The 14004-nt window shown below is 42.2% G+C and overlaps 1 protein-coding gene across 4 annotated transcripts in view; it reads right to left on the bottom strand.

Moving 5' to 3' along the window:
- The window catches only part of KLF12 (Kruppel like factor 12), a 368523-nt gene that overhangs the window by 25374 nt on the left and 329145 nt on the right, over positions 1-14004 (bottom strand). For all 4 annotated transcript variants that reach the window (XM_019529799.1, XM_019529801.1, XM_019529802.1 and 1 more), the window contains one exon: positions 8725-8882. In XM_019529799.1, coding sequence (XP_019385344.1) covers positions 8725-8882 — 158 coding nt within the window. The remainder of the gene's footprint in view (positions 1-8724; positions 8883-14004) is intronic.

The raw sequence follows: 14004 nt of genomic DNA, 5'->3' as shown, positions 1-14004 counted from the left end.
AATCCACAGATTATCTAAAGAATGATGCTCTCTCTTCATATTTGTGTAAAGAAGAGATTAAAGACCAGTACATATATTTCTGTAATGTAAAGCCTGCAAAAGGCAGTAAACAATTGTAGAAAAACAACAGGCAATGAATGGAGTTTTAAACCCTATGAAGCAAAAATAACTTTTTGGTGCCTCTAGTTTTAAGAAACTGCTCTGAAAAGCTGAAAGGAACATTTGAACAAAGACTAATGACAGGAGCCCTTTCATATTAAAATAATATATGGAGAAAAGTGAGTGAGAGGAATGCAAAGTTTGAAAAAGCACAGACTAAACAAAATACCCATGTACTCACTAGCCCTCTCTCTGCTGGGGTGGTGTCTCAAACCAGTTAAAAAGGAACCTTTTTTTTTTTTATTTTATTTTTTACAGGAAATACTTGTGTTTTCTCAGGTACACAGCTGCATTTCTGAAATGTTTAGTATCTCCAAGTAACACTGGTGAAGAAGTCCTGACAGACAAATGGGCTTCATTATGGCTGTTGCTAAAGGTATTTGCTTTCATATCTGAGGCAATAACATACACACTGGTTAATCCCTTAAATTAAGAAACCTCATTATTATACTATTATTGAAAAACTTTGAGGAATTTGTCAATGTAAACTTTATATCAGGGAAACTGCCCCTTTGTGTATGATGCAGGGATCCTGGTTTTCTCTGATAAAAAAAAAATCCCCAATTTTCAAATTAAAAACATAACCCAAAATTCACATTTTTCCGTGATCAAAGTGAAACACCACTATAAATATATTAGTGGCATTTCAGTTTAATCATGGAAAAATATGGATTTGGGGATACTTTTTTAAAGCTGAAAAGTGGGGATTTTTTTTAAATTAGAGAAAACCAGGATCCCTGATGATATTATTACCTTAAAAACAGGTAAATATAATGAATGGAGTGTGAAACTAACATTTTGGGCTCTGTAGCCCACACCCTTTGCAGACAAACCACATATCTCTCTGGCCGTCACTCTAATTTCTCCATCAGTGAGGGAGGTGGAGAACTGTGGTCACAAGATGTCCTTTGATATACCAGGTACCTAAGGAATCATAGAACAATTCAGCTCCCTAAGCTATTGGCACCTCAGTGAGCCTTGTTACTGTTGGTACCTCAGTGTACAGCTATACTCTAACTTTATTTTTGGACTACTGTCCTATAGATTCAAATAAGTGAGAATTTTTGGCATCTCGTACTTAGACACCTCTCATGTACACAGATCTTCTGCTCAGGAGCAAACAGATTCTTTCCTGTCCACCCAAATCTGGTAATCAGTCTACCAGGTCCCAGGGGCAAGGATGGTAGAATTTTTTCCTTTCTTCTGTAGCTTGGAACCTAGGCTCCAGGCAGATGCGCAAGTAAAAGTGCAATTTGATCTGATGTGGGATGCCCACTATTGTGTTTCCTGCCTTGACTATCTTGGAGTCATAGTCGAAGCAAAAATGAATATGAGTTGCCAATGTGACAAGGTAATAAGTAAGGCTAACTGCACTCTCTTGCATTAGTAGGTGCATCACGAGCAGGTCTAGGGAGGTGATTCTTCTGCTCTATGTGGCCAGTTGTGGGTGCCACACTTCAAGAGGATACAAACAAACAAACCTCCCTGCAAGACTTTAGTCCGGCTTGAGAGAGATACCAATCCACCAATGGTTAGTGCTGACCTGGTGAAGGGGCACTTGGAGGGGTTGGACGCATTTAAGTTGGCAAGCCCCAATGATCTTCACCCAAGGGTACTAGAGGTGTCATAGTGAAACCACTGGCACAACTGTTAGAGCTCACGGCACTTAGGGCAGGTCCCAGATGACTGGAAAAGGGCCAATGTGGTCCCTATTTTCAAGAAGGGGAGATAGGACCCAGGTAATTATAGGCCGTTTAGCCTTACCTCTATTCTTGGCAAGACCTTAGTAAAAATCATTAAGGATCACATTTGTGGGGTGCCAGCAGGCAACACAATGTTAAGTGGCAACCAGCATGGGTTTATAGGAGGCAGATCCTGCATGATTAACCTGGTCTCTTTTTATGACCAGGTCACAAAGTGCTTAAATGCAGGAGTAGAGGTAGATGTTATTTACTTGGATTTTAAAAAGGCTTTTGATATGGTGCTGCACCCAATTTTTACAAGTAAACTAAGGAGCTGTGACATGGATTTTTTCACAGTCAGGTGTGTGTAAAACTGGCTCATGGGATGCACCCAGAGAGTGGTGGTGAGGTAATAAGTAAGGCTAATTGCATTAGCAGGTTTATCCTAAGCAGGTCTAGGGAGGTGATTCTTCCCCTCTATGTGGCATTGGTGAGGCTGCAACTGGAGTACTGTGTCCAGTTTGGGGCGCCACACTTCAAGAGGGATGTGGCTAACCTGGAAAGGCTTACAGCCCCAGCATACTCACATGTTCAACTAATGGCATGACAGGAACCAGTCACAAAGTTATTACATTTTTTTTGTGTAATAATTTTGGTTTTTATTTTTTGTTTTATTACACCATAATTACATTAACATGTGGCCAGGTAACAACATAAGATGTGATTAATAGGGGTGTGCAGAACAGGCCTTATTCAATTTGGATTCGGCTAGAATCAGGGACAGAGACTCAGTCTGTTGATTTGGATCACTGTACCCAACTTGACTCGACCAAATCCGAATTTGAAGATTCAATGCCAATTCATAGAAAAAATGATCTGGCCATAGAGACAGCTTTAAATATTTTTTCTACATACCTTGAGGTACCAGACATAGCTCATCAATGCTGCCATGATGGGGTGGATGGAACATCCCACAGGAGGGACCGTCATATGCTTGGTGGTGAACCCAGGCATGGACTGCCAGGTCCACTGGGAGTGTGTGCCCCCCCCCGTACCCCTCCAGCTCAGCAATCAGCCATGGGGGGACCCTGGATGCCCCTCATCCCCTAGAGGCACAAGCCCCCTGAGTTGGGGCAGGGGGGCACCCCCCCACACGCTCCTCAGTGGACCCAGAAGTGGATTGGAAGTACTGCTGCCTAGCACACTGGGGAACCTCCCATGCTTTTGTGGGATGCTTCATCTGCTTCAGCATTGAAGCATTTGTGAGCTGCGCCTGGTACCTTGAGATATGTAGAAAAAACATTTAAAGCTGTCTCTATGTCCGATTCAGTTCGGAGAGATTAAAGGGTCTCCTGATTCAATTTGGGTTGGGAGATTTGGCTACCAAATTGGGCTGAACCTCCGCTGAATCGAATCAGCAACCAAAGTTTTGCACAGCCCTAGTGATTAATTGGTATGCCAGGGGCCTTGGTTTTCTTCTTAAGATCCTCAGAGCATATATTATCCAAATTATTTCTTTTCCATTAGCATGGTAGCTTCCTTGTGTCCCTTGCTTTTTCCCTGTGATTCACAAGGGACTGGAGTAGATGGCTTTAGGATTCTTAGGAAAAATGATGGTCTGTGATGCAGGGGTGTGGAGTTGACGGCCCAAGAGACCTATTCCTACATGTCTATGTTCCATTGTTTGCATTACATATATAGGAGAAGATTATTTATTTAACTATATTGTGAAAAAATGTGATTATTTTTTCCTTAAATATTGTCAAAAGGTGAAGCATTTGTGACTAGGTCTAGTTATTCAGGGCAACAGTGATCTTACTAAAAACAAAAGTGGGTTAAAAAATGAAACACATTTCAAATTTTCCTTGTAAAAATCTGGTTATAAAAAATGCCCAAAATTCTAATTGTGACGTTATCATGAGTGAAAATAAAAGGAGGGCCATTATCTAGGACTTTCTAGTGGCAGGGGGTCGGACTAGATGATCTGTCTAGGTCCCTTCCGACTCATTGATTCTATGATCTAGGACTTTCTAAAAGATTTTTTTAAATAACAACTGCCTACCTCTATTATGAGTCACTTTTTATCTCCTTGCATTTGTCTTCCCAGGGGGTTCTAATCAGATAGCTGTTCTGAGAAAAACAACAAGAAAGAAAAAAAAAGAACAAAAAAAGAGACAGAAAAATGTGCATACCCCAGCTTTATGAGTTTAAATTCCAGAAAGAGTATGAATCAAGATTCTCAGCTATTACACTGATTGGGACCATATAAGTACACATGCAGAATGTGATGAATGCACATTCAAGGTATGAAAACAGATCAGTGCTCTCACCCTTCCCATTTTTACTCATTCCATGAGAGTCATGTATTAATAGTTTTCTTTCAGTGTGGCAGAAACTAGGCTGAGAAAGCTCAGGTGATCTGATTGATTTCTCATAGTTTCTTCTTACTGAATAAGATGATAAATCCAAGAGAAGAGATGGACTATAGGTCCCTTTGGCTCTTCATTGCATCTGATATTGCCCTTTATTGATGATATGGCAAAATAAAAATAAAAGCCTGAATACTAGAAAGAGGCTTAAGAGCTGATACTTGTGATTTATGAAAACTGTAAATGCTATAGAGCAGTGGTCTCCAAAGTGGGGTGCACGTACCTCAGGGGGTGCACAAGACGATCCATTGGGGTGCAGGAATAAAATATTAGAATTTATATTTATATAAATATACATATATTGGGGGTGCATGCTCAAACATTTTTTACTGATGGGGTGCATGAATATAAATATACATATATTGGGGGTGTATGCTCAAAAATGTTTTACTGATAGGGGTGCGCAATCAAAAAAGTTTGGAGACCACTGCTAAAGAGAAATACTTGAAGTTTTTAACAGTTGCAGAAACAACTTGTTATGCACTTTCGCCACCTAGTGGATCTAATGCCTACATAGGAGTTCACTGGTTACACCAGCTTCTGAAGTAACACTGACCAGGACATCTGATGACATCTTTGAATAACTTAGTATTATGAAGAACCCCCATTGTTACTGTTTCTGGTTCTTACTGCTTTTCTTAAAGTTAAGAAAACAATGGTTTTGGGTTGATAACGCTGTCTCTACTGTCTAAACCCCTAAATAAAATATTTTAAGAAGTTTACAATAATAAAATGATTGTGAATACTTTACTTGCTGTAAATATATCTGCACTGTTTAAAGTAAAGACTTAGGACTTCTCATACTGCTTCTGCTTACCTAAAGAACCCATAGTGATATCCATCTGCATATAAAATTAAAATTACGCAATGCTCAGTTTCTGTGATCTTTTTACAGAACGGTTCCTCTTCAAGCTTGCTCATCCTTGCGTGCACGGCTGTCATAGTTCATTTATACCTATCCAATATTACACACTAATTACTCTGGGTCACACACAAATAACTGACTCAGTTTGCCTGAGGCAAATGTAAAGACCAAGGCATAAATATAATGTGAGATTAATACCTACTGTACGCTCATGGTCAATGCTATATTTAAGATAGATTACGTAAAACCTCTTATAAAAAACAGAAAGGTATTTTGTAAATACATTTAATTTTTACAGCTCACTGCAGAGTTTCTGATCTGAACAGCTAGAGGCTTAAATGTGATACGTACCTTCCTTCTATATTTAATTTTTACTGCATACAGTGACGTAAAAAGACAAGATAGTATAAAGCAGTCAACACTAGTATATGCTGTGAGTTTGGTTTTTTTTTGTTTGCTTGCATGTGACTTTCAAGGCATATAAAGCAGTAGTCATTTGTTGTGGGCATTAAAACTCTCCATTACCCACACAAAACAACACTGCTTGAGAGTAATTTGAAATATGAATCCCATTTTTAGACCGAGTAATGTAAATTTGTGCCCTTAAACTTATGGTTCTATTTTGTGAGGTTCTGACCACCCGCAGAATTATTTTTACAAGCTAACCTTCAATGACCGATACAATTACACAAAAGATACGCTCCCAAGAAATCAGCACCTTTTAAGATCAGGACCAAAAACATAAAAGCAAAAAAATGAAAAAACTGTGCTCTTCCTATGTTGCAGTGGTTGTAACACTGTTTTCTTATGAACAGTTAACTAGAAGGCTATCTGTTACTTGAGACTGGTTATCTGGTCTCTGTAATATTGCTCTAGTGTTGTCATCTGGGATGGACCAGGTCACCAGAAAATTATAGTCATGCTGTATCAGCATGAACAGGTTGGTTTATTTTTCACTTCTGATTTGCATTCTGCCTTCTACCCTCCCTGAAGCAACATCAAAGCATCTTCAGGAGTGTGAGGGTGATAAATGTAATGATTAGGAAGAGAGTATAAACATCAGGGAAAGGAGAGGGACATGGAATAGATGGGGCAAAGCTGGAACAGAAGACAGGCAGAAAGCCAAGGAAGTTAAGAGAGCCAGAAAGAAGAGGTCAGGGTGCGTAAAACAAAAGGGATAGGTAAGACTTAAATGGCAGGTTGAAGAAAGCAGGGAATAAGAGAGGAGACAGAGTTAAGACAGGACTGTAAATAAAGCAAGGTAACACGAAGGCAAACTGTTTGTGAAGAACAGTTTGTAAACAGATTGTTACAGAAAAGAGGTGAGAATAAAGAATTTAAATTGCTGAGATGCAAAACTGCTTAAAATTAACTGTCCGATAAACATTTTAACAGTTCCATTTGGGAAAGGGACCCTTTTCTTAAGAGGTCTCATTTAGGAGTGGATTTAAGGATAAAAGCCTGGTTCAGACAATTTCACCAAGGAGGTCTGATGCAAACTGGCTTCACTTGAATATAAAGGCCCTCAAATTATTGTTAAAAATAGCAAGTGGACCCCCAACTTTACTTTTTCCAATACATAAGTTCGACACACAAAAATGCAAAGGTAGTGCATAAGCAGTTTCTTTAAGGAGATATGTACACAACATAGGGTTTTCACATAAAGTTTCACTTGTGAAAAACACACTCATTATTGGGTCAGTCCTTCCCAAACCTAATTTGGTCCATTTTTTAAAAGATACAATTAAAAACACGTAATTATTTGGAAGTTAGTTATGGGCTGGCAGTCTGAGCATGAGACCATGCGCCTGAGATACCTAACTTCTAACTAAGGAACTGCATTTTGAGTTGTTCTGTGATATCTAGTCTTTCTGCTGCAGGAAAGGTTGGTTTTGAAGGCAAAGGGACCTAGGACACCTGGGTCCTGCCTCACAATTTCCTGTGTTTCTTCTCTGTACAGTTACTATAATCATACTTCTTTCCTACCTCACAGAATTAATTTTAATATGTAGAAGATACACAAACAGCAAAATGAATGATAGATGTCATATAAGAACTAGGCTTTTGCCACTCTCCACCACAATGTTAAGTTAAGGAAATATAGCTTAAACTAAACTATTACATAATGAGTGCATCTATACATGAGCTTTATTCATGCGTCGACCAATTAGCTCTGCAGTAAAGCATCCCATGTGCACCAGTATTAGGGCACAATAAATTAATTAACTCTGCCGTACGACAGTACTGCTGGGGAAAGTACAGTCTTATAGTGGAGTACTTAACTCTGCCAAAACATACATGTAGATGGTGACAAGGGCTGGCTGGGGCACAAGATGCTAAAGTGCAAGGGCTCCCCACTGCCTAGCTCTGCATTTTTGCACCCTTGTGCCCCAGCCCCTCCACTGCCTGATGCCACCACCTGAAGCTCAGGGCTGACACCCCGGACCTCCTGCCAGCCTGGGGCTGCTATGCACTGGCTCAAACCGCTGTGGTCCCGGGTGCATGTGCAGGTGCTGTGCCCAGGAGCAGCTGACTCTAGCACAAACTGCACCAGTTTATCATGTCACCTCAATGGCATATGTAGATGCACTCAATGAGTGCAAAACTGGTTGGAAAACTATGCTCCCTGTTAAACTGAGAGGAAGTATGAAGTAGAATTCTCCAGGGTCTACCCTGGATCCCATCATATTCAATACCTTTATTTACAATTTCAGAAGACATAATTGAACGCATATTTAGTATAATAAATCTGCCACTGACAACAAATGGGTAGGTTAGCAGACTATGGAGAATAGGTTTAGGAATAGGAAATCACCTTGATAAACCGGGAAAATGGCTTGAAATAAATTCAAGGAAATTCAGTTAAAACAAGTGTAAAGTATTAAGGCAGTACAATCAAATGCACAACTATAAACTGAGAAACAACTGGTTAGGTTGCAGTAATGAGCAAAGGGCTTGCAGATTACAGTGCATCACAAACTGAATATGAGTTAACTGTCGCAGAAAAAGAGATATTAGCCTAATGAAAATTATTAGTAGGAGTGTTATAAGTAAGTCAATGGAACTGATATGCGTCTATTCGGCATTGGTAACACCACCTGAAATACTGTGTCTAGTTCGGGTTACCGCATTTCAAGGAAGAGTAGACAAACTAGAGAGAATCCACAGGACAGCAACACAAATAATCAGAAGTCTATAAAATATGATTTATATGGAAAAACTGGAGGAACTGGGATTATTTAGTTTGGAGACAGGAAAATAAAGGGCTGAAGAGAAACAGAGGTGGAGACAAAGTGATTGCTCCATAGCTGTACAAGGGTAGAGCTGGGAAAAAAATAAAGGTCTCCTGGCTCCCAGCCTAAATCCTTATTGAAGAAGTGACTCTATCCCTGTTTTGGCTGCCAAACACTTCAGCAACCTGATTTTTTATTTACCTGCCTGTAAATTTATAGTAACATCCACTTATTGTTTCTGTACTTGCTACTGTGTCCATGGTGAGCAAAAGTTATTGCATGAAAACTGTTTTGAGAATTCATGGTATAGTGTATTGTTATAATCAGCACAGTAGGTACTTCCTGCAAAGTCCTACCTGTGTGTGTCCTTCGGTGAGCCTTCAGATGAGAACTTTTTGTGTACACTTTGTTGCATCCTTCAAAATCACATCTGTGGATGCGTCGTTTCCTGGAGTCTGGGGATTCAGATCTTCTCTGGCGTCTTGTGCTCTCAATACTGAATTGTGAAATTGGACTGTAAAATATAACAACATTAAAAAAAATTAGGCAGGAGATTATCATACATATTGGGCATCAAGTGTTACTGAAAAATTAATAGACTACAAAGATAAAAATGTTTATTGTGTTTTTTCTAGTTTTGACTCCTGAGAAACACAGAACATAAGCCATTCCTTCTGTGCATAAATACCTATTTGAACTAGATGTAAGCTTTTGAGAAAATGAATCCAGATTTAAGTTAAAAATTTCCCATGATGAAGAACCTACTACAAACCTTTATAAGCCCCTTCAGTGGTTAATTATTTTTACTACTACATATTTGAGCTTAATTTCTAGTCTGGATTCAACTAGCTTAGAGTTCTAGCCTTGATCATGTTATAGCTTTGTCTACTAGAGTGTTATATTTTTTATTATTTTTGAGGTTCTGTTTTCTCAGGGACATATGTATTTGTAGTGAAGGCTACCTTTCATTCTGAACCTTCTGTTTGATAAAGTAGGTCAGAAGTGCTCAACCTTCTGTTCCCACAGGCTTGAGTGGTGCTGGGCCAGTACACAGGCTGGATTCCAGTGGTGGGATCAGTTTGTGAGCCTGATCTAGTGTGGGGTTGGTCCATGGGTGTAATCCAGTGTTCTGGCCTGGCCTTGTGCCAGATCTGGCCACAACCTGACCCTGTTTATTGGACCCAGGGGCAGCTGGACCCTGTGCACTGGCCCAACTTCATACATCAGATCTGGCTGCAGATTGACACTGTATACCAGTGTGATCAGCAGGGATCCTGGTTTTCTCTGGTTAAAAAAATAAATCCCCATTCTTCAGATTAAAAAAAGTAACCCAAAATCCACATTTTTCCGTGATTAAAATGAAATCACAGAAAAATGTGGATTTTGGGTTACTTTTTTAATCCGAAAATTGGGGATATTTTTAATCAGAGAAAACCAGGATCCCTGGTGATTAGGACCATGTCATTTGGGCCACATGGTTCCAAAGGGGACTAGAAATGTATCAGTGGGGCAGCATTCATCGCTGTGACTCTGGAACCTGGAGTTCCACAGGGAACTCCATGCCCCAGATGACACTGCCCTTCAGGCTGGACATTGAGCACCACTGAACTAAATAGATTGGGATCCTGGAGTCCCTCACTGTTTACAAAAGCCTACTACATTACATTTTTTGTGCTCATGGCTCTTCTCTGAACCCTCCTCAGTTTCCCTATACACAATATGTAACAAAGAACTAGACAGTCATCCAGCAAAAGTTGCATCACTGCCAAATGCACAACTAACGCAGCTTATTATTCTTGCTTGATATTCCCCTGTTTACATATCCAAGATTCACATTACAGTACCTCGTTTGGCAATCTCATTACAAGTTCATATTCAGCTGATGTCCCCATAGCGTTCAAGCCTTTTTCAGAACACAGTTCCTCATCATATCTGACCTATATTCTTTGTTCCTAGGTTTATGACTTCATATTTGGCTTGACCATACTGCTTTCTTGGATCCACCTTAGCAAGAGATTCAAATTGCTCTGCACCGGTAGTTGTTTTTCTTCATAATTTACCATTTGTCCAACCTTTATGCTACCTGTATATTCTATGTTAACCGCATCAATAACAACTGCATGTTTTCCGCCAGGTCACTTATTACAACAAAAAAATGCTAAATGACATTTAAAACGAAGACCTTTGGGCTTCCACAAAAAATACACATTTGAGCTAGTGGGTGAGTCTCCATGAGACATTTACTAGAGTTCACTAATCAGCTGTGAAGTAAATGTCTCATGTCTACACATGCAGTGCTATTAGGATGGAGGAAACTAATTAACTCTGCAGTAGGTTAGTACTTGTGAATACAAGTATTATTCTCCTGCAGAATGTTTCACACTGCAGCAGCACACGTGTAGATGTTGATGTGGCTGGCAGGGACATGAGAGTGTTTCAGTGTGGGGGCTGCCTGCCAGCTAGCCCTGCCCTGGAGCACCCTCATGCCCCAGCCAGCCCCTTCGCAGCATGTTGAACTGAGTCAGAGCAGCTAGGGGGCAAACTGACCCCTCCCCTGGGCCTCCTGCTAGCTGGGGCTGCTCTTTTCTGGCTCAAAGTGATGCAGCCCCAGGCTCATGTTCAAATGGTGCACCCAGGAGCAATAAACTCCGGGGTTTGCTGTTTTGCATTAATTGCACATATAACTGTAACCAGTTTAATGTATGTATCAGGTGCCATGGTAGCTTTACACTAGTTTCTTAATCAAAAAGGTACATGATTTTGTAAAGCAAAATGCTCTACAAAAGCTTATTGCATCAATGCTATTAAACAAATTTGTGATATTATAAAAATATAAAATTACTGTGACAATATCTATTTTTTCATAAATCCATATTGACTGGTATTGACTATAGTTTCTTCCTTTAACTGATAATTGAGTCTCATATCAACAACTCCATTATTTAATCCAGGAATGATGTTGGGCTGACAGGCCTAACACTACCTAGTTATCCAGCTTACTCATTTTAAAAATTGATATAAAAGTGGATTTTCTTCAGTCCTCTGCAACTTTAGTAGTCTACATATCTCCTCAGACAACTCTTTTAGAACTTCTGGATATAAAGTTATCAAATCATAGAATTCAATACTCTGTATACAAAGCAGTTTCCTATATATATTATTTTTAAGCATTATTTTAATTTGGAGTTTCTTCCCATGCTAATTTTTATACTTTTTGAGAAAGTCAAAGCATTTTCTTATATAGTTTTTTTGTTTTGTGTGTAAGATAACCCTAAGCATCAAACTAACAAAGTTCTTTCTTGGGAATATATATATACACATGTGCACACATACACAGATCTATCTATCTATCTATCTATCTATCTATCTATCTATGTGTGTATGTGTGCACGTTCATGTTTGAGAGTGGGTGGGTGCACGTACTACCAGTGGCTGTATTTCAAGGAGACTATTTAAAAAAACAGACGAATCCTTGCACTTAAAACAAACTAGCTAAATTAGCTATACCAGTTATTTAGCTACTTGACAAGAATAGGAATAGGTACCAGGGCCCCTGCCCGAGGGGTGCGGCCTTCCCGGGACTTGTCTGAGGCCTCCACCCAGATGGAGCCCACGGGGGGGCTGGCATTCCCCAACCCCCTGGCCTGCAGGAGCTGCCCAGCAGGGCCTGGGGGGGCAGGGACTGGGGACCCCCACACCTGTCCTGTAGGCGTCCGCCTTAGGGCCCTGGAGGCGTGGGTGATGGAGCTCCAGGAGGAGGTTAGCAGGCTGAGGGGAATCTGAGAGGCAGAGGAGGAAACTGACAGATATTTTCTTTCCCTGCAGGGTTGTACGACCAAGGAGTGCCCTCCACTGTTAAGTGGCAGACGGTCACCTCTCGTGCCAGGGCTGCTCGTAACACGGCAGCACCAGTTCCTCCAGTCTGGCTGGAGAACAGGTACGAGGCCCTGGCAGCCCTGGAGGAGGAGGAAGGAGAGGACAAAACCGAGGCGGAGGCAACTCCATGCTCACCGCGTCCCGAGCAAGCTGAAGGAGACAAGCAGGCCAGGAGAATGAAGCATCGCATGATCGTCATTGGCGACTCCATCCTGAGAGGTATGGAGGGCCCCATCTGTCGCCGGGACTCCTCGGCATGTGAGGTCTACTGTCTACCTGGAGCAAGGATTCAGGACATGAAAGGGATGCTCCAGACCATAATCCGGCCCACCGATTATTACCCCATGGTCCTAGTCCATGTGGGCACTAATGATGCGGCCAGGAGCACCCCTGATCGCCTGATGAAGGACTACCACGCTCTGGGGCATGTGCTGAGAGAGATGGACGCACAGGTGGTTTTCTCTTCTATCCTGCCAGTGAACGGACGAGGCAGACGGCATGAAACGTGCATCGCAGAGACCAACTGGTGGCTACAGCAATGGTGCTTTGAGGTGGGCTTTGGCTTCCTCAGCCATGACCGGCACATCACGACGAGAGACATGCTTGAATGGGATGGGCTCCACTTTTCCCTTAAAGGTAAGCGTGTGTTCTCTTCTAGGTTGGCGGACCTCGTCCAGCGGGCTTTAAACTAGGCTCGTCGGGGGAAGGGGAAGATGAAGGCGGAGGAGACATCAGACTGCCAGACCAAACAACACCCACAACTACAGCCCCGCCCAGCCCAGCGAGCGAACAGGTAAACAATGGGGGCCAGGGCAATGCTGGGACTAGGGGGGCAGTACACACATCCACAGGAGGCCTCAAATGCCTCTACACAAATGCTCATAGCATGGGAAACAAGCAGGAGGAACTTACCCTCCTGATGGCTGACACCAGCCCGGACATAGTGGGGATCACGGAAACGTGGTGGGACTCTACGCATGATTGGGTGGTGAATGTCAAGGACTATAAGTTGTACAGGAGGCACAGGATAGGAAGGAGAGGTGGCGGCGGGGCACTCTATATCAAGAAGGAATACACCTCCTTGTCAATTAGCAAGGAGTCAGAGGAGGGGCACTCTGAGGTGCTTTGGGTTAGAGTACAAGGCAGTCAAGGGGAGAGAGACTTAACGGTGGGGGTCTACTACAGACCTCCCAACCAGGGGGAAGAACTTGACCAGGAATTCTTGGGTCAGCTCACGGAGGTAGTGAAGGCTAAAGATGTGGTAGTCATGGGGGACCTGAACTTCCCGGATATCTGCTGGGAGGAGCAGTCAGCCAGGTCTGGCCGCTCACGTAGGTTCTTAGACAAAGAGGAGGACCTCCACATAGCCCCACCAGGGGGGACGCCTTGTTGGCTGGTACTGGCCACGGGTGATGACCTGGTGAGGGGGCTGTGGGTGCTCGACCACCTGGGTGACAGCTATCATCGCCTGCTGGAATTCACCATCCAGCGCAAGGTGACAAAGACATGTAAGGCAGCAGCCCTAGACTTTAGGAGGGCAAACTTCAACAAGGTAAGGAGGATAGTTGGGGATGCACTGAGGTCCCTGAGGGGAGGGGAGCCAGATGTCCAAGGAAAGTGGTTGCTCCTTAAGGAGGCAGTCCTCCAAGCCCAAAGAAAGGTAATCCCAATGAGGATCAAAGGGAGCAGGAGAGCACACAAGCCTCCATGGCTCACCAAAAGCATCTGGGAATGTCTCTTTGCTAAAAAGGAGGCGTATA

Source organism: Crocodylus porosus, unplaced genomic scaffold (genome assembly GCF_001723895.1).
Source record: "Crocodylus porosus isolate Cpor-Errol unplaced genomic scaffold, CroPor_comp1, whole genome shotgun sequence".
Taxonomy (NCBI): Eukaryota; Metazoa; Chordata; order Crocodylia; family Crocodylidae; genus Crocodylus; species Crocodylus porosus.
Note: the sequence above shows the minus strand (reverse complement) of the source record. Positions and strands in the feature narration are given on the sequence as shown.